The sequence below is a fragment of the Hyperolius riggenbachi genome, chromosome 6 (genome assembly GCF_040937935.1).
Source record: "Hyperolius riggenbachi isolate aHypRig1 chromosome 6, aHypRig1.pri, whole genome shotgun sequence".
NCBI lineage: Eukaryota > Metazoa > Chordata > Amphibia > Anura > Hyperoliidae > Hyperolius > Hyperolius riggenbachi.
In genome coordinates this window covers 35,337,299-35,359,819 of record NC_090651.1, presented here as the reverse complement: position 1 = coordinate 35,359,819, position 22,521 = coordinate 35,337,299, and the positions used below count along the sequence as shown (strand labels likewise).

Genomic DNA, 22,521 nt, shown 5'->3' with positions numbered 1-22,521 from the left:
GAGTTACAGCATCACAGAGGTGCCGTGTTGTGTCTGCTTGGAGGAGGTAAGTCCACCACTGCCTCTGTCGCCTCTGGCGCCTCTGTTCTCTCCTATATAATATTGTATCCACCCTTGGTGGAGGGTTGCGACCCTTTTTTAGTATCTGCAGAGAGCGACTTCTTATTCCTGAGTGGGGTCAGGATAATCTCCCCACCTGCCTTTACAGTGGTTGCCTATTGGTGACCCATGCTTGTGAGTATAACAACTATTACTCTTTGTCATTATCCCCTTTGTCAATACATACTACACTATTGGGGCTCTTGGTGTTCCTCTGTTTATCTCTATTTAAAATAACTTTTCAGCACTCTGCAATTTAAAAAGTACCAAAAAGTAGGTGAAAAGTACTATCAAAATTCTTTTGAGTATTTTCTGGCTTGCTCGTGGGTTAAAAGGCATTTTATTGACAAGTTTAAAAGTATCACCTAGGAGAAAAAGCGAATTGCATATCGGCCAAGGGGTTTTAAGAAGGCAAAATTACATTTAGCATGTCTAGAGAGCTTTTTGTTCTCTTTAAACGTTTTATACCTTCCAGGTGGTTCTGGCTCACCATGAGCTGTCTGGGTATGAGCTGTCTGGGTAGGTGGTAGCTGGGCCCCGTGACACCCACTATGCCCCAGGTACCTGCCTCGGATGCCTTGTGGATGATCTTGGTTTCATTTTACTCACACTGACGGTTACTAAGCACATACTCAAAATAATTTTGCTAGTACTTTTTCACCTAGTTTTTGGTACATTTTCAATTGCAAAGTGCTGACAAGTAGTGATGAGCAGAAATGACGCCCATGCGTAATTACGCATCGTAATACGCAATTACGCATCGTAATGCGAAATTTCGGGAGAATAGCATAATTAATTTCGTAGTTAAATTTTACCATTCGTAATTACGCATGAATTTACACGTCATTTATGCATCATTTTGTGCTGATTTTGGCGGTGAATTGCAAAGTCCACATACATGCTATTACTACCAAAATTGCTACATATGTTAAGTAGCATAGTGGGTACAAGTCACAAAAATAATTGTTTAAAAAGACCTTGTAGTTTGTGAGAAAATCGATTTTAAATATACAAAAAAAATAGTTTTTAAACCATTTTTCTTTGCATTTTTAAAATCGATTTCCTCAAAAACTACATGGTCTTTTTGAACAATTCTTTTTGTAATTTGTAGCCACTATTCTCCTTAACATATGTAGATATTTTGGTAGCTATAACATGTATGGGGGCTTTGCAATTCACCGCCAAAGTCAGCACAAAATTATGCATAAATTACGTGTAAATTCATGCGTAATTACGAATGGTAATACAAAGTCAATTGAATTAGGAATTTGTAATTATGTATATGCGTAATTGCGTAAATTTACGTGTAATTTTGCGTAATCGTAATTAGCAGATTACAATCATCACTACTGACAAGTTATATTAAACAGAAGATGAAAAATTACTTAAAGTGGATCCGAGATGAAAAACTAACTATAACAAGTAACTTGTCTATATATCTTATCTACAGTTTAGATAGTTTACACAGCAAATCTAGCTGCAAACAGCTTCAATAGAATATGATTATTTCTTCCTGTGATACAATGAAAGCAGCCATGTTATTTGTAAACATTACACAGAGGCAGGCTTATCTGTATCTTGAGCGAAAAAAAAAACCTAATCCCTCCCCCTCCTCCCTCATCCCCTCTGCCTCTGAAATCTCTGGCTAGTAATACCTCCCCCTCCTCCTGCCCAGACTGAGCTCCCATGAGCCCTTGCTACTGTCTGAAAGTGCCTTGGCTCTCTAAAAACCTGTGGGCGTGGCTTGTTTAGTTTATAGGGAATTAGAGTATTAAAACAAAAACAAAAAAGTATTTGGCTTGAGGAATGCCCTATAAACAATAGGAAAGGAACACAATTATGCAATGAGTAAAAGTTCATCTCGGATCCACTTTAGGGGCTTGCTCACATCTAGGGTGTTTTGTGGGTTTTAAGCACCGGCGATTTTCAAAATCACCCTAAAAGCGCTTGTGCAATGATTCCCTATCTTTCCTGCTATGTATCCTCTTAGCAGGAAAGCAGAGCCACAAGGGGGCAGACCTGGGCTTGAAAAGACATCACAGAAGACTGACTCCACTATAATCATTCCGTTGAAAGCCAGACTAAAAGTCGGGGATTCTTATCAGGGCTGATAACAGGCAGACTGAGCAGAGAAGAATGAAACAGAGAGCAGAGTAGGTGTTACTTATATATATGGTAAACTACATGAGGGTGCTTCGTCTCTGGTTCACTTTAAAATAATTTTTCAGTTGTAAAATGCTGAAAATGTAATGTAAAGAGAAGATGAAAATAAGAGATAACGCCGGAGAAAAGGGAAATTGCATATGGGCCAGTGTGTCTGAAATAAAAAATATATATTCCTTACAGGGAAGTGAAAATAAACTTCTGAGATAATGAATTGAATGTGTAGTACACCTAATGCTGGGCACACACGGTAAGATTTTCAGTTCAATTTTGCGACCCAATCGTTTTTCCTGAACGATTCTGCGCTTGATTCTTTTATCTTCATTCGTTTTTCTTATCTTTTTCTTTCCTTATCTTTTTTCATTCACCGCTATGAGAAATCGAGCGCGGAAACGATCGGGAGCAACATCGGACACGACGGATTTTATCTATCGGATCCATCTATCGCACGGAAAATCGTACCGTGTGTATTAGGCATTAGAAATAGAAGATTAGCAGCACAGATAGGAGTCTCATGTTGTTTCCAGTACAGGAATAGTTAAGAAACTTCACTTGTTATCTATGCAAAAGAGCTTCTCTGAGCTCTCTGACTAATGTAGTCAGAGAGCAGTGCTGTTTTCTGAAGCACTTATACATCAAAGAAACAATGAAAGGCAACTTCAGATGAGATTTTACTGGGGAAGTTCAAAGGGTCATTAGCTCTGCTCTGTTTCATACTTTAAAATGCAGAGTGTCATCTGTAAACTGCAAATATTACAGAATGATGAAATTCTATAAAAAAAAAAAAAAAAAAAAGGCTGTGTACCTGAAAAAACAAATATGTCACTTTTTTATTTGCTACTAATGTTCTATTCATTATTCATACAACACATACGATTCATGATATCATATGTTTTTTTTTTGTTTTTTTTATAGCTTCAGTGTCACTTTAAAGGAGAACTACCATAAAAAATTTAAATTTTAAATACTTACATTTAAGATGTATATTCCTCAGTAAAATGCACTAGAAATTAAGAAATTACTCCCCCCCCCCCCCCCCCCATGTTACTGTCACTTACAGTAGGTAGTAAATGGTTGACTGATTTTGGACAAATTCATCTCCTCATGGGTGATTCTCAATATTACCTTAAGGCCTCTTTCACAGTGCGACGTTAAAGTCACACGTTAGAAAATGTTCTAAGTCTAACGCAGACTAACGCACAGCAATGCAAAGTCTGTGCGACAGTCACAGTGCACACGTTGCGTTGTGTGTAACGTGTAGCAAAATTTAGAAAGGCACAGACTAACCAGCAAGCTCATGGTGACCCAGAACTCATTGGAGTGTGTAAGGGACTACAATGGTCCTAAAAGCCTCCTTACTGAGATGTTAAGAAAAACAAAACTTTGTTTTCCTAAAACAGAAAGAATTTGCGATAATTCAGGTTGGAGTGAGCTTGAGATGTCTCCCAGTGCAACACTGCTGAATATATACATCTTAGTAAGGGGGCTTTTAGGACCATTGTAGTCCCTTACACACTCCAATGAGTTCTGGGTCACCATGAGCTTGCTGGTTAGTCTGTACCTCTCGGTGTTACAAGCCCTACTGCATAGAGCCAAATTAATCCATGCCATGCACTGATGAGGATCAAACAATCCGAAACAGTCTGTATGCATGTTGGATTATTATGACTCTGTACAAATTAACAAGCTGACACATCATTGCATTCCAGCGGTTCTGGAGGCGTGTTTAGCTTCTAAGGGTAACAATGGTTAATTTGCATATATTCAGCAGTGATGCACTGGGAGACATCTCAAGCTCACTCCAACCTGAATTATCACAAATTCTTTCTGTTTTAGGAAAGCAAACTTTTGTTTTTCTCAATATTTAAAAAGTGTTGCATGCTGTGCGTTTAGCAGTGAATCTGCTTCGTTAGTTGTGTTGTACATGCTCAGTAATGTTGTTTTTTTTAAATGTAACGCATGCGCCGTTTTTGTTCCATCACTGTGCGATGAAAACGGCACACCAAACGCAGGGCTAAAGAATGTACTAGAACGTCAAAGTTATAGTCTTTCAATGCATTAGAGGCACGTTATGCGACCTTAACGTTGCATCAAACGCAACGTCCCACTGTAAAAGAGGCCTTATTCTGTAAAAAAAAAACATTTCCTAGTAAATATCTATACAAAGATGATGGCCAGCTTCTGTACTTGTTTGCAGGCAGTTGGACTGAGCAACTGCAGTTCAGTAAGTGCTTGTATAAATAAAGAAATAACTGAGAATCCCCCACAAGGACATGGACTAGTCCAAAACCTGTGAGTTCTGTCACATTTTCACTGCCTAGTGGAAGTGGCAGCAACGTAGGAAATAAACTACATTTGACTCTTGGAGAAATGTACATTTACATGTATGTATTTTACATTTTACAATTTTTCATGATAGTAGCTCTTTTATTAATAGATACTTGTTTACATTTATTGCATAGTTATTTTCAACAGTAATTACCTGGCCTGTAGAATCCAGGATGCTACTGCTGCTGCTGCTGCTACTGCTGCTGCTGCTACTGCTGTCGGCTTGCTTGTTGTCTTGGCGTGGTCTTCTCTGCTGCTGATGTTCTTTGTTCTTGCTGTGTACCCAGGCGCTGCTACTGCTGCTCTGGCTATTGCTACTTCTGCTGCTACTGCTGCTGCTACTGCTGCTGCTGGAACTCCTGGAGCTGCTGCTACTGGAGCTGCTACTGCTTGAGCTGCTAGCCCTAGATTTCTTATGACTTCTGTTTTCATTGGGATGTTTATGCCTATTCTGTCTACTGCGGCGGCTGCTACTGCTGCTGCTGCTACTGCTACTGCTGCTACTACTACTACTGCTGCTGCTGTGTCTTCCCCTGTTAGAGGTTGAAGAAGTAGAAGAAGAAGATGATGAAGAACTAGAAGACTTAGTGGTTGGTCTGCGGACAAGTTCTGTTTCATCTTCGCCAAGAGCTATGTTACCATGTCTTCTTTTCTTCTCATTCTGATTAGAGTAACGGTCACGTGCATGTTGCTGTTTCTCATGGCGACTATATTTAGTAGCTATTTTGCTTAAGGTTAAATTGGAAGCCTGGGTTTAAAAAGAAAAAAAAAAGAAAAGAAAGAAAGTATGATAGAAAAAAAAAATATGAAAAACTATTTTGAAAAAAAACAAAACAAACAATTCAACATATCCTTCCCATAAGAAACTTACAGCAATTTCATCATCTATTCCAAGGATGACCTTCAGCCTCTTCTGAACCTCAGATTCTTCAACCTGTTCACCGTCGTGTTCTTCGACTTTGACCAGCGCAATGACTTTGGCGCCAGCTTTTTGTCCAACAGTGATTTCTACCTGAACTTTATCAACGGCTGGACCTGAGTGATCTAAAGATATAGAAAAATCAAATAAAAAACAACCCTCAGAAAGGTTGCCTTGATGAAGCCAACTCATCAGAAGAAGGTAGCTTGAAACTCTTACCTGGTTTAATTGTGAGACGGGCATCATGCTCTCCGATAGCTTGGTACAACAAGGAATGCTTGCGTCCTCCAGCATTTTTGGACTTTTTACCTGCGCAAACTTTGATAGGGCCTACTTTAATGCACACACTCATCCTAGGTGAATAATGGCCATTGGGTGATTTGCTAAGACCCACAAATCTTCTGTTTCCGGCTTCTGCTGAAGTGTCCTATGAATGTAAAAGAGCAAGATGGTCAAGCAATGGAAGGTTTAGGAAACTTTGCTTCAGGGCTGCGAAGATAATGATTTGTTACCATCACACTAGCAGTTTGTGGTGCCTCCCCTTCAGTTGCTTCAAAATTCTTTTGCAGGATGTTCTGGCTGACTGAATTTGGCACAACCGATACTTTCTTTGTGACTTCTTGATCTTCCAAATTTCTTGAAACAGCAATTGTCTGTGCACTGGAGAAATACATTGATTATTACAGATCAACTGCATCTCAAGACACCCATTGACTCTTTCATGGCTTTAAAAAAAACAAAGCCTTGTCCTTTACCCCAAAACTCTGCATGTGTCATAGACAATTGCATGCCTGCCACTTTGACTATGGTCATAACTTAATACCTGAGACCTGGGCTGGACGGCAAACACCGCCTCTACCCAGAGGAAGGCCCAGCAAAGACTATTCCTCCTTCGCCAACTGGGAAAAATTCAGTGTTGCCCAGGAGCTTCTGTCAAGCTTCTACACTGCCACCATTGAATCTGTGCTCATCTGTCTTGGTCTGATATGCTGACGTCTCGGCCAGGGACAGATACAAGCTACAGAGGGTCATCAGATCAGTGGAGAGAACTATTGGGGTCCCCCCACTTGACCTTCTCTATAACTCCAGATTGCGCTCCAGAACGTTGAAAATCGCCAATGACCCATCACACCCAGGCCACAGCTTCTTCAGTCGACTCCCATCTGAAGGGAGATTTTGGACCAACTCCATCAGGACCGCGACCGCTAGGCATAGGAACTGCAGGGCCCGAGACATAGGCAGGTGCTCCTGATAAAAAACTATTGAAACACTATCTTGTCTTGGAGCGCAACTTGTTAAAGCTGCTTTTGTGTTTCTGTGTAATTATATCTTGTCAAAGCTGCTTCTTTTATTGTTTACTTGTTTACTGGTCTACTATTGATAATTTTTTGTTTATTCTTCCTTTGTTTATGTCCATTCTGAGCTATATTGTGTGCCAAACCCAATTCCAAGTCGTGCTTGGCGAATAAATCTGATTCTGAATACCACGAAATTTGGTGAAGGAACTAAGATTTCAGCATGCATAGGACGTCATGCCTCGACATTTTCCCCAAAAACGTACTAAAAAAAAAGTATCTAAGAATACCTGAGATGAACAATGTCAATTTCTTGTTGGCTGGGTTGTGCTTCGATCTTAATATTGCCTTCCTTGAGGTTTGCGTTGATGCTTATCTTTGCTGGGGTGTTTACAAAGCTCTTAGCATGGAACTCAATTGCATGTTGGAATAAGGGAGTGTTGATTCCCATGGTGGCCACCACATGAACTAAAGCACTGTAGGGGAACAGAAAGAACACAATGCATTGGTAAATATGAATTTTGTTTCTCATACAATCAACCGTACTGGCAAAGTTTGCAATGATAACTGTACATTTCTTATCACCTCACCTGGGGTTGATGTCTGCGTTGATCTGCAGCTGAGACTGCAACAGCTGGCTGAAGCTAAAATCCGAGGAGAAGGGTTGGGCCATCTTCACGTTAACTGAGGATGGACAAATTTTAAAAAATTACACATTTTTACAGAGACTATTGGAAAAGCTATCTGTTTACTAAGGAGGGGCTTGGTTCATGTCAGCAGTGAGGTATGTTATGTGTGGTCCTGCAGCATAGCGCGCCTTTCTTAGTTACGTGCGCTGCTTACATTAGCAACGAAGGTTCCTATAAATGTCGGGTGCTGCTGTGCCACTACTATGTTAACTGACATAGTTACTACCTAGTAACTAAGTTAATTAACATAGTAGGTGGTGGGGAAACTTTAAGCAGCGGCAGGCATTTAAAGGCACGTAAGTAGCGCACGTAACTAACTCCCTGACTTTAGGTTGCGCTGCTGTCATGGAGATCGCGCTGCTATAGCAGCTTGGCTTCATGAATCAATCCCCAGATTTCAAATTATTTCTTGTCTTGTGATACCTTTTAGCGAATGGAATTTTCCAAATAGGGAAACAAATAGCAATAAAAAAAATAAAAAAAAATATCAAGAGATCCCTAAACCATCTCCACTAGAAAAAAATGTTTTAAAGGACCACAATCGCGAAAAAAGTAGGCAGTTAAAATCTGACAGAACCGACAGGTTCTGGGCCAGTCCATCTCCTCATGGGGGATTCTCAGGGTTTTCTTTCAACAGCATTTCCAGGACAGCAGTTTAACTACCAAAATAGTAAGATACCAGCCAGCCTCTCTACTCGCTTGCACACTATTTTGTCAGTTAGACTTTTTAACTGCTCTTCAGGAAATACTGTTGAAAACAAAGAAAACCTTGAGAATTCCCATGGGGAGATGGACTGGCCTAAAACTTGTCAGTTCTGTCAGATTTTAACTGCCTACTTTTTTCGCGATAGTGGTCCTTTAAGGTTTTTTTTTTTTTTAAGTTTAACTGTTGAAGTGATTTTGCATCTCCTTTGTAAAACCCATGGAAGCCCCCGGAGGTGAGTGACATTCTCTGGACTTAGGCTGGGTTCATACTCGGATGCACATCGGAGCGTTACATTGTATCCGGAGCGGTTGCGCTGTGCCCCGTTACAGCGTCCAGTGAGTGTATTCACACTACTTACCATTGTGCATCCAGCCAGCTGCTATTGCCGCCGTCATCTCCGCCGCCATTCAAGTCCTCATGCCGCTGTCACCGCTGCTGGGCTTGTAACAGAACAGGATCATCCACCAGGCAACCTAGGAGGGTACTTGGGGCCTAGTGGGTGTCAAGGGGCCCACCTACCACCTTCTTTGACCTCTCTTCACTTCAGCTTACCAAAAGGACCACAAGAGGGGTCCCAAGTCTACTACCTTGCCTAGGGCCCCAGGGCCCCATTACTTCTTAATGCGTCTCTGGGGGGCCAGAAAGCTCAGAGCCCCAGCAGAAACATAGGGCTGCCATTGGCTAGAACGTGGGTGACAGTGTTTCTGGGCATGAATCACTGCTCCAGTGAAGAAGGCCTGCCATACAATGGCAGATTAGCAGTCGACATCTGATCAGAGAGAGATCGATTACTGCAACACACTGCACATCGATTTTTAATACAGTTCAGCATGAAATCCTTTAAAATAAATTGTATCGCCAATCCCCAAGAGCCGGAGATGGGCCCCTCTTTGTCTCAGTACTCAGAGACACGGCAGTGTTATAGGACACCCGAGGCGAAAATAAACTCATGAAATAAACGATTGTATCTCTCTTCCTTCTCCTAAAAATGATTTTTTAAAGATATTCCACAGTTTTATTTTATGTTTAAATCTACTTTTTAAGTTTTAACTGTTTTATTGTTTTTGCTCAATGACACATTCATTGAAGTATGCCAGAGCTAAAATCTAGGCACTATTGGCCCTTTTTATCTCTTTCCTGCTCTTAGAAGCCATTTTCTGCTAGGAAAGTGTTTTATAGTTGGAATTTCTTATCAGTGAGGGTCACATTGTAGTCACTTCCTGTCTGAGTCAGGACTGAGTCAGCCACTTACATACCTGATATTTAACTCTTTCAGGCAGAGAAAGCAAAAAAGGAACACAGCCTAGTTATTTGTGTGCTAGGCACTGTACATTCACATGTCTATCTCATCATGTCACATGTCACCTCGAGTATCCTTTAAGTGAACAGCTGCATTACGGGCCTTGGGGGCTGCAGCCCAAAGGGGCACCTGGACATGAAAAAAGGGGTTGCTGCATAGGAAAGAGGAGGCTGAAAATAGGGAGCAACACATGAAAAGGGGAAACTGATGCTGTCCATGAAAGAGAGGCAGGGCCGGTGCTCTCATGAAGCAAGGTGAAGCAGTTGCATCAGGCGCAGAGATTACAGGGGCAGCATGTTTTTACTGTGTTTACACTGTAACGCAAGGTGTATCTGCCTGCCTCTGGGATCAATGATTATGATGGGGAGTCCAAATCGAGTAAGAGGTCCATCAATCCTCCCTTCTAAAGTCCAGAACAGCCAAAACAATCCCAGTTAGGACTGGACCCTCAGCAGATGTATATCCAATCAATTTTATTGCATTTCACTTGCGGTAGTACAAAGCATAAAAGCCACCATGACGTTTCGGGCCAAGTGCCCTTTATCAAATGCGCATTCGATAAAGGGCACTTGGCCTGAAACGTCATGCTGGCTTTACTGTGTTTACACTAAAGGTGGCCGATACCGATCCAATGTCTAGCGAAAAATCGTTTGAACGATCAGATAATTCAGATCGGAAGAAAAATTGTTCACTACACCATCAACGAAGCAATCTTTGCTTCCTATCTATCACAACCAACTAGAAAATCCAAATTTTAGTTTGACCAAAATCCAATCAGACGACTATTTTTTTATAATCATTCGTAATCGATTGAAGATTATTTACAACCAATTTGATCAGAATTTCTGATCGCTCAAATGATTTTTCGCTAGAAATTGGACCATTCGCGGTCATCTTAACAGCATGCAGTCAGAGCAGGAGTAGAAGCAAGAGGACAGTGGGGTGAAGAGGTCATCATTGGGGAAAAGCAGCTTGTTGTGCTGTGTGAGGAGTCTGACAGCGAGTGAGGAGAGAGGAGGCAGGAGAGCAGCAGTGATTCATTTGACTAGCACAGTGGAAAGGAAGGAGGTGGCACTGCTGTCCTGACTGAGGAGGAATGGAGTGGCTGAGGGTGAGCAGTTTGTTTGTTTTTGATTTTATGCCCGGCAATTACACTTTAAGAGTGTCAGGAGAAACAGTGTCAGGAGAAAGAGTGTCAGGAAGCAGTCAATGAATTTCAAGAAGCAGTCTCTATCCTCTGACCTTTCAGCTTTCCCTGTTGATACCTTAATGTGGATGGCTTTAATGACCACCAGGGAAACTCAGGGGTCAGCTATATATATATAGATATAGATAGATAGATATAGTTTATATATAGTATATAGTTTATCATCAGTATGCATTGTCCAACTTCACTTCCGGTTAACTATAAAAGGAAGTGGCAATTAGTAGCTCTTTCTGATACACTTTACTAAGCTGTCAAATGGTCTATTCGTAATTATGTCAGTGTTTTTAGTGTCACCTTTTTACATCATCTGAATGTCTAATTTTGAGTTCCGTGTTCCACGTACCTCCCATGAGCATTATAAGGTCTCTTTGGCGGCAACCCCGAGTCAGGCTTGGGGTGGAAAAAAGAAGCCAGGAGCGGTAACCCCGAGCTTGACTTGCGGTAGCCACCAAGAGGTATGCAGACACAGTGCAGAGTGGCGTTGTTTCTAACTCACCTCCCCCAGGATCTGGACGCTGGTACCCGTTCTCCTTCTGGTCCTCGGAGGCTTCCGATCACCCTGGTGAGATTGACGTCTGCCGTCATAACGACAGACGGGGATCTCACTTTAGGGGTTCAGCACCACCTGGAGGATGGAGGGAGAATTGCAGCGCAGACTCCCAGGGAGGTGAGTGCAAGGGCTGCCACAGATCTCACTGTGGTAAGATTTTTTCCCCCTGGTTGTAGGGTCTAAAAGCTCATAAAAAATTCCACCGCTTTTAGACCCTAAAATCTGGAAATAATCATACCGCCAGGGGGGTTAAGAAATGTAAGTTACATTACATGGTGGGCACCAGAGAGAATAAAAACTTTGGTACATACTGTTGACAGGGGCATTGGCCACAGCAGTGGTATACCAGCCGTACTCCATTGGCAAACCAACGGTGGTGGGCTCGATGTGGCGAACCTCAAGAGGCACAATAGCGCGGACATACTGGCCAATCAATCCGCTCAGCAGCTTGCTGATGATGTACTTCACTAGGGTATGGCGTTCTACTGGATCATACATTAGCTGAAAAAGAACGATCAAGAAGAGGACACGTGAAAAAAGAATGATGGCTAGGAGATACATATGGATTGCCATGTTCCCTGCCTCAAGCCTTACTCGAGAAATTGCCTGGAGGGTGTCTTTGTTGATCTGGCTGAAGGAAATTTCCTGGTTGAAGGTCTTGAAGTACACAGACATCAGTTGACTCTGAGTAGGTAGCGTTTTGAATCCCTTCATCTGTTAAGTTAAATATAAAGTAGTTTTGAATACAGTGCACCACACATTAAATATGCAGCGTGAGTTATAAATTTAAGACCATGAGATAGACTTGAAAATGGAAGAGATGGGTGTCATGCCCTAAAGGTCTTAAAGTGGACCAGAGACAAAGCACCCTCATGTATTTTACCATGTATATCAATGGGGACATTAGAGAAAACACCTACCATGCTTTCTGTTTCATCCTTCACTGCTCAGCCTGCTTGTTATCAGCCCTGATAAAATCCCCGACTGAGCATCCAGTCTGGCTTTGCTCAGGAACCATTATAGCTGAGTCATTATAGCAGAGCCAGAAGGGGGCAGGCTTGGGCTTGAAAAGACATCAGAGAAGACAGACTCAGCTATAATGATTCCTGAGCGAAGCCAGACTGAATGCTCAGTGGGGGATTTTATCAGGGCTGATAACAAGCAGGCTGAGCAGTGAAGGATAAAACAGAGAGCAGGGTAGGCGTTTCTCTAATGTTCCCACTGATATATATGGTAAAATACATGAGGGTGCTTTGTCTCTGGTTCACTTTAAAGTGAGATCACACTCAAAATGTTTGCCAAATGCCTTACACACAGTTAAATATGAATATGAAACTCTATAAGACTGCTCTGATGTCATTTCGATGCATATTTACACCTGACAGTAGCTAACTGATATTATTGCCAGCTGCAGGACAACTTATCACGTTGCCTCCTAATTAAGTAATCAGTGAGCAAATAAAGGAGAGAAAGCTATCTGCTTTCCCACTGGATAAAGCAGAAAATGTTCTACCTAGTTTACACAGGTTATTACACTTCCAAAAGAATCTAGCAAAGGGCCAAAGTTAGGCTCTAAGGAACTCCGCCTCTCCAGAATGATCCTCTCCATAGCGGATCCGAGATGAAAAACTAACTATAACAAGTAACTTGTCTATATATCTTATCTAAAGTTTAGATAGTTTACATAGCAAATCTAGCTGCAAACAGCTTCAACAGTATAGGCTTATGTATTCCTGTGATACAATGAGGGCAGCCATGTTCTGTTTGTAATCATTACACACAGGCAAGCTGCTGTGCATCTCCAGCCCTCAGCCTGTGAAAACTGCACTCCTTTCTCCTCCTTCCTCCTCCTCTCTGCCTCTGATTTGAGTATTTGAATATAATACCACTTTAAGATACCTACGCACTACATACATATGCTTTAGATATTCCTCAGCCAAACCAAATGCTTGTGATCAACTTGGCCAAGGATCCACAGCGTATGCTGGTTGACCTCCCCACCAGCAATCTGGCAGGACAGATCACTCTTGCCTGAATTTTATTTCTGCAGCATGAACATAGCTTAAATTTTCCATAGTGAAGGGTTCCTCGTTTTTTCCGCCCCCTTCCATTGAACAAGACACTCTGCAAGGCTGGAAGGTGAGCAGAGTGTCTGTACAGTGCTCATTCCTAATCTGCCATCAGAAACACTCTCCAATGGTCATTCAGGTTGACTATAATTCAAAGTGTTTTTTTCAGGGGGCCTCGGTCAGAATTTGTTGTGTCTCACATTGATCTATACTGCCACCAAGTCACCCTAGACTCCGCCCTCCATGAACCCACAAACCCCCGCCGAACCCACTGCAAGTGTGCTGGCTGGCCCAGCTGTCACTTCTCCCTTACTTCCCTTGCCTGTCATAGGTAGCTACAGCTGCCTCTTAGTATTAAGTAGCTAGTATTAAGTAGTAGCTTGGACTCCTCCAGAAAAGTGGCACTAAACCACTGTATGGTCAGTACAGGAGACCATACCTTTTTGATGGACAGTTAGCAATGTAAACTGTTCATTGTACTCCCTAAAATTCTGTGCCACAATACTAATAATAACAAAAATGTATTGAAAGCTGTACTAAAAGAGTACTTTGTAGGCCTCAAAAAATCTGGAGACAGAGCCTTCTGTCATGCTGCCCCTACTCTTTGGAACTCCCTGTCACACCCAGTAAAGACAGCACCATCCCTGGAGCTATTCAAATCCAGACTGAAAAGCCACCTGTTTAGCCTGGCATTTCCAGACTTATAAAATTCTTCCTCTGTACCACGATGGTCTGAGCCATGCTTATGCGCTTTGAGTCCCATGGGAGAAAAGCGCTTTACAAATGTTTGTTGTTGTTGTTGTTGTTGTTAAAGGGAACCTAACCTGAGAGTGATATGGATGTTTTCTCTTAAACAATACCAGTTACTTGGCAGTCCTGCTGATCTCTTTGGCTGCAGTAGTGGCTGAATCACACACCTGAAACAAGCATGCAGTTAATCCAATCTGATTTCAGTCAGAGCACCTGATCTGTATGCTTGTTGAGGGGCTGTGGTGGAAAGTATTGGAGACACAGAATCAGCAACTGGTATTATTTTAAAAGGAAAAATCCATATCCTTCTCAGTTTAGGTTCCCTAAATATAGTTGTTGAAGGCAATGCATTGGGAATAAAGACAACTAGTCTTCCAGAAACAGCTCTTTTTAGACTGTTGGCTCCTCTGCCATGGGAACTGTAGAAATGGTCCAGTGTACAGTGCTGTTGCAGGTACTCTTTAGTCTTAAGGGCCCTTTTCCACCAGCGCGTTTGCGCTGGCTGAATCGGAAAGACGCAAACCGCTAGCGATTTTACAATCGCTACGGTTTGCTTTTTAACATAGGAATCGCGATAGGTCATTTCCATTACCGCGATTCGTTTTTGACGGGAACGCGAACGCGCGGCGGAGCGATATTTGCCGCGATTTTGCTATGCAGTGCATAGCATAGCAAAATAGCGGCCGCAAACGTCGGGGAATCGCCGGTAATTGCGATTATGCAATCGCTAGCGTTCAGCGTGAACGCTAGCGACTGCTAGTGGAAAAGGGCCCTTATTACAGACATAAAATAACCCAGTGCGTAGCAATAGGGGTTGCAGAGGTAGCAACTGCATCGGGGCCCTTGGGTCAAGCACAGTATTAGCTCTCTATTGGCCCTGTGTTGGTAATAATCAGTTCTATAGATACTTTGAATAGTGGTAATCACTAACAAACTTTTCCTCATCCCCCTCTTGCACCTCTGACACTGCAGTTGCCATTGTCCGGTTTTGGTGCACCGTATCAATTGTTATGTATAGAGTGCAGAGCAGTGACAAGGCCCTCCAGCACCCAAGGCTGAGACACCAAAATGCGCCCCTCCATCCCTCCCACCTCAGCCGTCACACACGGATTGCTATTAGACTAAGAGGGCCACAGGGCCCACAACCTCCCCAACACCTTAATATATAGTTATCTGGCTTGCAGTCACTGCCAAGTATCCCCTTTTCTTATTTCTTTCTGCTTCATACACAATTAGAAATGACAGCTGAATGAATTGTGCGCCCCCTCCTACACTGCGCCCTGAGGCTGGAGCCTCACCAGCCTATGCCTCGGCCCGGCCCTGATAGAGTGCTTGGGGGGCCCCATGTAAAACTTGCACCGGGGCCCACAGCTCCTTAGCTACGCCGCTAACATAACCCTTACCAGTTTTACTACTTGGAGGATCTTCTTCTGCATCGGCAGTTCCGCAAATTTAATGTCTTGCCTTCTCAGCACCTTTTCGAGTCCTTCTGTTCTGATACCAACCTATACAAACGGAAACAAAAAACATAAAGACTGTCACTTGTATGCTCAGGTAGTCTCGTACACTTGCCATTAGAATGCTGCGGGGGCTGTAATCTTAAAGCGCATACAGTAAAAGCTCTTTGTCTAAATTATCAACAGTTACCATAGCTCCCAACTGTCCCTTTTTCGGAGGGACAGTCCCTTTTTGTGAGCCCTGTCCCTCTTTCTCCCTCATCTGTCCCTCTTTCAGGACTTTGTCCCTCTTTCTATGTAAATATATATATTTCTATACTAAAAATGTGTTTGATTGACTCTAAACTTTATTCCCAACCTTTAAATTGATATTTTACTAATTTTAAAATGTTACTATGAAGTAAAATGAACCAGGATAGAAAGGACCAGTGTGGTTTGAATGATAAAACAACATATGTTTCTTATGAAATCTTTGTGGTATGTATGACTAGAGGCGTGGTGAGGGTGAGGCCAGGGGCGTGGCTTAAGTGTCCCTGTTTCACATCTCAAAAAGTTGGGAGGTATGAGTTACTGAGACAGAATGAAACAAACGTAGTAAGACATTGAAGCTATCATTCACATGAAAATGACCAATGGGATTGCTTGAAAAAATATAGGGGAGGAACTTCCTCCTAGCACAGGGGAAACTTCCTTTTGACTAAGGATGGTCAGTGAGATGCAAATCGTGCCCCGTTGATGGGAAGTATGCTAATTCTGTATGCCCATTTATACAGCTTAAAAATAGACCACTTGAATTCCACCTCGGCATAATCCGATTGGCCCGCCGACAAGCTCTATAAATTAGCATAATTTTCTTGTTTTTTGCATAATCCTGCATCACCTCGGAACGATTTGCATCTGGTGGACTATCCCTACTTTTGACGTACTATTCAAAAGCTGTTTCTGTGATCAGGTCCTGAGATCAAATTCTGAACAGCCATTTTCTATCAATGATGTTGAATGCTTTCAGATTGAAAGAAAATAGTAAATGAAACATGAGGTCCACTCAAAAAATCGTTGGAATTGAAAAATAAAACTAAGGTTACAACTTTTTGTTGTGCCATGGAGAAGCATGTGATTTCTTTGATCAGCTGATGGATTTGCAATGCTCTGATTTGCTGTCATTACATCCTGCTTTATCACATGATCATGACTAGCAAATCAGAGACTTACACATCTGTCACCTGACCACACTGATCACATGCTCCTCCGTGAGTCTGCCTAGACATGACCATCTCTGGGAAAAACCTGACTTCCTGTTCTACTGACCTAGTAACTACAAAGGCTCTAAGTAAGGTCATGGCATCAAAAAGGAAGCAATAAGGGCCAAAAAGGAAGCAATAAGGGCCAAAAAGGAAGCAATAAAGGCCGTTTGGATCTGAAAAAGAATAAGGACCCCTCCAGCGAAAAAAGCAGGACGTTAAAATCTGATAGAACCAACAGGTTTTGGACTAGTCCATCTCCTCATGGGGGATTCTCAGGGTTTTCTTTGTTTTCCAAAGCATTTCCTGAATGGCAGTTAAACTGCCAAAATAGTAAAGATACCAGCCACCCTCCTTACTCGCTTGCAGACTATATTTGTAGTTAGACTTAGCAACTGCCATGCAGGAAATGCTTTTGTCAACAAAGAAAACCATGAGAATCCCTTGTGAGGAGATGGACTAGCCCAAAACCTGTCATTTCTTTCAGATTTTAATTGCTTATCATTATTATAATTTTTTTTTTTTTTTTGCTGTAGTAGTCCTTTAAAGAGGAACTGCAGTGAAAATAATGTAATGAAAAAAGTGCTTAATTTTTACTATAATTATTTATAAATGATTTAGTCAGTGTTTGCCCATTGTAATCTTTCCCCTCCCTCATTTAAATTCTGAATGTATCACAAGGTGACATCTTTACTGCTGGCAGGTGATCTCTGTGGAAGGAGATGCTGCTTTTTTGGCAGTTGGAGACAGCTGTTATTTCCCACAATGCAACAAGACTCCCACAGAGTGATGTCAGTACCTAGGTGCTGACATCACACTGTGGGAGGGGTTTCACCATAATATCAGCCATACAGAGCCCCCTGATGATCCGTTTGAGAAAAGGTAAAGAGTTCTCATGGGAAAAGGGGTATATCAGCTACTGATTGGGATGAACTTCAATCCTTGGTTACAGTTCCTCTTTAAATTCTCACAAACTCTGGAAAACAAACTCTCTTTACCTCCGCCACATCGGTCGCAGCACCACCAACGTAGCCCCGAAGTTTTACAAGAATGAATGTCGGGAACATGGTGTTTGGACTGTTCAACAGAAAGACCTTTAATGCAGCCCCAGCCATGACGGGATCTGTAAAGTAATGTACAATTTTAGCACACTAGGCAGCTGTTATAGATTGAACCATCCAGACGGACCTCCCAAATACTTACAGTTGTAAGTGTCCAATCGGATGACTTTGCTGAAGCGGTACCCGAGATTGTCAATGTTGCGATTGAACAGTTTCAAGGCAACTCTGGCAGCAGCCGCCCTGTTGGAAACACGTCTAGTTAGTAATGAAACTTTCAACCATGGTGAAAAAATGTAAAGCTCACATTAAAGAGGCACTCTGGCGAAACTTAGGTTTCTGACATAACCCTGGTAGCATGCACATAACATTAGGAGCATTATATACTAAGCAGTTTTTGTTTTTTTAAATGCTTAAAAGGTTATAGAGAGCACATGCAGAGATCCTGCCCATACCTCCCCCCCCCCCCCCCCCCCTCCCTCTGCTGACTCGGGCTGCCCTGTTAAATCTCTCTCCCTGCTGAAGCTGGCCCTGGAATCTGGAAGATCTTAGACAAACAAATAAGCAAGAGGGGCACTATGGCGAAAATATGTGCAAACATAGACAAATAAGAAGTACGTTTTTTTCCAGAGTAAAATGAGCCATAAATTACTTTTCTCCTATGTTGCTGTCACTTACAGTAGGCAGTAGAAATCTAATAGAAGCGACAGATTTTGGACTAGCCCATCTCTTCATAGGGGATTTTCAGCAAGGCTTTTATTCTTTATTAACCACCCTGGCGTTCTATTACCTGCGCCAGGGTGGCAGCGCAGCAGTTTTTGTTAATTTTTTTTTTTGAATCATGTAGCTAAGCTAGCCTAGCGCCAGCTACATGATGCCCCCTCCCTGCGGCGTCCAGCGCATACTGGTGATCGCCGCCGGCGTGTAGCCACGTACGGAAATCCCGTTCTGAACGGGATTTCCTTAAGGGCTTCCCCCGTCGCCATGATGACGATCGTGATGACGTCATCGACGTCGTGATGCCATCCGGAGTTCCGATCCCCTGATTGGCCAGGCTGCGCATGGGGTCTGGAAGGGGGGCTCTATTGCGGCGCGTAGCTCGTCCATACCACTAAGGAGGTTAAAATATTCCCTAAAAAAGGATTTAAACAATGATGCTGGCCAGCTTCCCTGCTCCCTACACAGTTTTGTGGCAGTTGGACGGAGCAACTGCCATTCACTAAGTGCTTTTGAAAACAAAAAAATCCTTTAGAATCCCCCATGAAGAGATGAACTAGTCCAAAACCTGTTGGTTCTGTCAGATTTCTACTACCTACTGTATGGTGTGTACCTAAATGTACTTTCTATTTGTATGCGTTTACATATATTTTACAATTTTTTGTGATAGTGGTCTTTTAACCAGATCAGGACCGACGCAGTTGAAATCTACGTCCTGCATGTGGCTGCGCCGATCTGACAGGACGTGGATTTCAAAACTTGTTGCCACGCGGTTCCGCCGCTCCCGCTGCTGTCACCCCGCCGCAGATCACTCACTCTGCCGTCTCTATGAGGGCACAGCTGTATGAGCCGGTCAGGAGCCGCTTTCATTGGCAACTGACCCTTTCATCACTGTAAGCCAATTCCATTGGCTTACATTCATTGACAGCGTCAGGAGCCAATGAAAGCAGCTCCTGACCGGCACACAGCTCTGCTGTCATAAAGACGGCAGAGAGAGGGACCTGCGGCGTGGACAAAACGGTGTGACCGGCGGGAGCGGCGGATGATTGTGGCGATTTGTCGGGAGGCGGCGTTTTACCGTGCCAGCAGTCTCTGGTCCTTAAAGTGGAACTGTCGCGAAAATCTTAAAATCTTAAAATTTAAAACACATACAAATTAGAAGTACATTTCTCCCAGAGTAAAATGAGCCATAAATTACTTCTCTCCTATGTTGCTGTCACTTACAGTAGGTAGTAGAAATCAGACATTACCGACAGGTTTTGGACTAGCCCTTCTTCTCATGGGGAGTTCCTTGTGTTTTCTTTATTTTTAAAGCACTTAGTGAATAGCAGTTGCTCTGTCCAACTCCCAAAATACTGTGCAGCGAGCAGGGAGGCTGGCCAGCATCTTTGTATTAATCATTTTCAGGGAATGTCTTTATAAAGAATAAAGGCCACGAAGAGATGGACTAGCTCAAAACCTGTCAGTAAAGATTTCTACTACCTACTGTAAGTGACAGCAACACAGGAGAGAAGTAATTTATGTCTCATTTTACTCTGGGGGAAATTTTAAGATTTTCGCGACAGTTCTTCTTTAAAGCGAACCTTAAGTCACCTAAAAAAAATGAGATGAACTCACCTGGGGCTTCCCTCAGCCCCCAGCAGACGATCGGTGCCCTCGCAGCTCCGCTCCGATGTCCCAGGACCCGCCGGCGACGACTTCCGGTTTCGCCGTCACCGGCCGACAGGCATGGGAACGCGAGTGATTGTTCGCGTTCCCAGCCTGTATATCGCCCCCTATGCTGCTATTGCCTGTCGGCCGGTGACGGCGAAACCGGAAGTCGTCGCCGGCGGGTCCTGGGACATCGGAGCGGAGCTGCGAGGGCACCGATCGTCTGCTGGGGGCTGAGGGAAGCCCCAGGTGAGTTCATCTCATTTTTTTTAGGTGACTTAAGGTTCGCTTTAAGGGGGCAGAGGATGCTGGTACGGAAGTGGTTAAAGTACAGATGATATTCATTCTGTTTCTAAGAACTGGTTGAGGTTACACAAAAACATATTGCACTAAAATCCCATGCAGTACTGTTTTCAGGAAATGGAATACCCCCTGCAGAGTTAGAATATCCCAATCCAGGACACAGCTAATTCCCCTCCTCTTGAAAATTCAGTTAAAGTGAGATAAAGAAGAAGATAGTTGGCTGGCACCATAAGTATATAGGGGGTATAGGAAGAGATAGGTGACATAGATAGTGATGAAGCATTACTAGTCACTAGTTTCTACATACCAACCCAACCTCAATCTCAGATCTGCACATAATCTTTTATCATCCTCTAGAATCACCTCCTTGCATTCAGGTATACAAGACTTCTCACGTGCCTCACCCCCTGCTCTGATAATGCTGTAACTCTCTCTCCTACTTGATGGTCTGTACCTGTTTTTTAATGTTTTTTTCAATAAATTTGGCATTTTTTTATACTGGTTGTGCTCTCACACATCCGTCACTCGCCCACCTTTGAAATATTTAAACACTCCCTCAAAACTCACTTTTTCCGTCAAGCCTATGCTCAAAGTTAGGGCACCTCCCCCTTCAACCTCTCGTCAAGTTTTACTCCTTACTAGATAACCTAAACACGCACTGCCTGTAGGTATACTGCATACTTTTCCCAACTCTTGTTTCCCCCACCCCATTTCCTTTAGATCAGTGGTCCTCAAACTAAGGCCCGCAGGCCGAATGCGGCCCGCTAAGGCTTTTTCATTGGCCCCCCAAAGACAAAATGTATAACATAGATGCGGCCCACTGTACCTGTAAATATCGTCTGCTCTCATATAGAATAACAGTGCTGGCATCACCCATCCTCATACTGTAGAAGCCAATTCTGCATCCGGTGACTGCTGTCCAACTGGACGGCAGGTTGTCACCTGGGTATGCTTCACTGTCCGATGCACAAAGGCGTTCTTTGAGTGCCGCATGACTGAATGGCTGCTGCTGGGAGCTCTCCTCCGGGCATGATGGGGGGAATCAATACCTAGATTCAATGTAATGTTTTTCAACATCATTCATAGCTCCCAACTGTCCCTCTTTCCTCCTCATGTATCACTCTTTCAGGACTTTGTCCCTTTTTCTATGTAAATATATGTATTTTTCTACAAAAAAATGTGTTTGACTCTAAACTTTATTCCCATCCTTTAAATTGATATATTACTCATTTTAAAATGTTAAAATGAAGGAAAATGAACCAGGATAGAAAGGAACAGTGTGGTTTGAATCATAAAGCAACATATTTTCTTATGAAATCATATGGTATGCGTGACTAGGGGTGTCATGGGGGCGTGATAATGGGTGTGGCAGGGGCGTGGCTTAAGTGTCCTTTCTCATCTCAAAAAGTTGGCAGGTATACATCATTTTATGTACGTTCCGGGCGTATGTTGACCCGGCCCTTGACTGAAAAAGTTTGAGGACCTCTGCTTTAGATTGTAAGCTCACAAGGGCAGGGCTCTCTCTCTCACTCTTTTGTGTCTTGGAATCAGTTATTCGTTTCATAGCTTGCACTCTGTTATACATTTTATTCATCGTGTTACATCTGTCCTTGTAATCACCAGTTCTGTATTTTGTACCATTGTCCATATTTGATGTATATCGTTGTCTGTATCATTATGTTCCCCTTGTTTGTTTTCCTACTTTGTACAGCGCCAATTTTAGGGATGCTCATTCGGATTCCGCGGAAATGCAATTTCCGAAATTCCGATCGGAAATTGCATTTCCGCATCGGAATGTGGAAATCGGTAATGCAAGTGCCGTAGGCGGATTTCCGCCGGAAATTGCGGAAATTCCACCTGGCTTCAACATTGATTTTCTCAAAAACTATAATGTCTTTTTGAAAACTTTTTTTTGAATCTTGTTCATACGATTCAGTTAAATAAACCCTGAAAATGTAGTGTTTCTAGGACTTACAGGGGCTTTGCTATTAACCGCTAAAGTCGGCGGATTTTTACTGTA

At 42.8% G+C, this 22,521-nt stretch overlaps 1 protein-coding gene across 1 annotated transcript in view; it reads right to left on the bottom strand.

Annotated features, from left to right (window-relative positions):
- The window catches only part of LOC137522037 (vitellogenin-A2-like), a 69,327-nt gene that overhangs the window by 15,619 nt on the left and 31,187 nt on the right, over positions 1 to 22,521 (bottom strand). The window contains exons 12-22 of the mRNA XM_068242056.1: positions 17,977 to 18,074; positions 17,772 to 17,896; positions 15,479 to 15,580; positions 11,851 to 11,970; positions 11,568 to 11,757; positions 7,395 to 7,488; positions 7,095 to 7,280; positions 6,022 to 6,169; positions 5,729 to 5,936; positions 5,462 to 5,634; positions 4,745 to 5,338 (exon numbers count right to left, since the gene is read on the bottom strand). Of these exons, the coding sequence (XP_068098157.1) occupies positions 4,745 to 5,338; positions 5,462 to 5,634; positions 5,729 to 5,936; positions 6,022 to 6,169; positions 7,095 to 7,280; positions 7,395 to 7,488; positions 11,568 to 11,757; positions 11,851 to 11,970; positions 15,479 to 15,580; positions 17,772 to 17,896; positions 17,977 to 18,074 (2,038 nt within the window). The remainder of the gene's footprint in view (positions 1 to 4,744; positions 5,339 to 5,461; positions 5,635 to 5,728; positions 5,937 to 6,021; positions 6,170 to 7,094; positions 7,281 to 7,394; positions 7,489 to 11,567; positions 11,758 to 11,850; positions 11,971 to 15,478; positions 15,581 to 17,771; positions 17,897 to 17,976; positions 18,075 to 22,521) is intronic.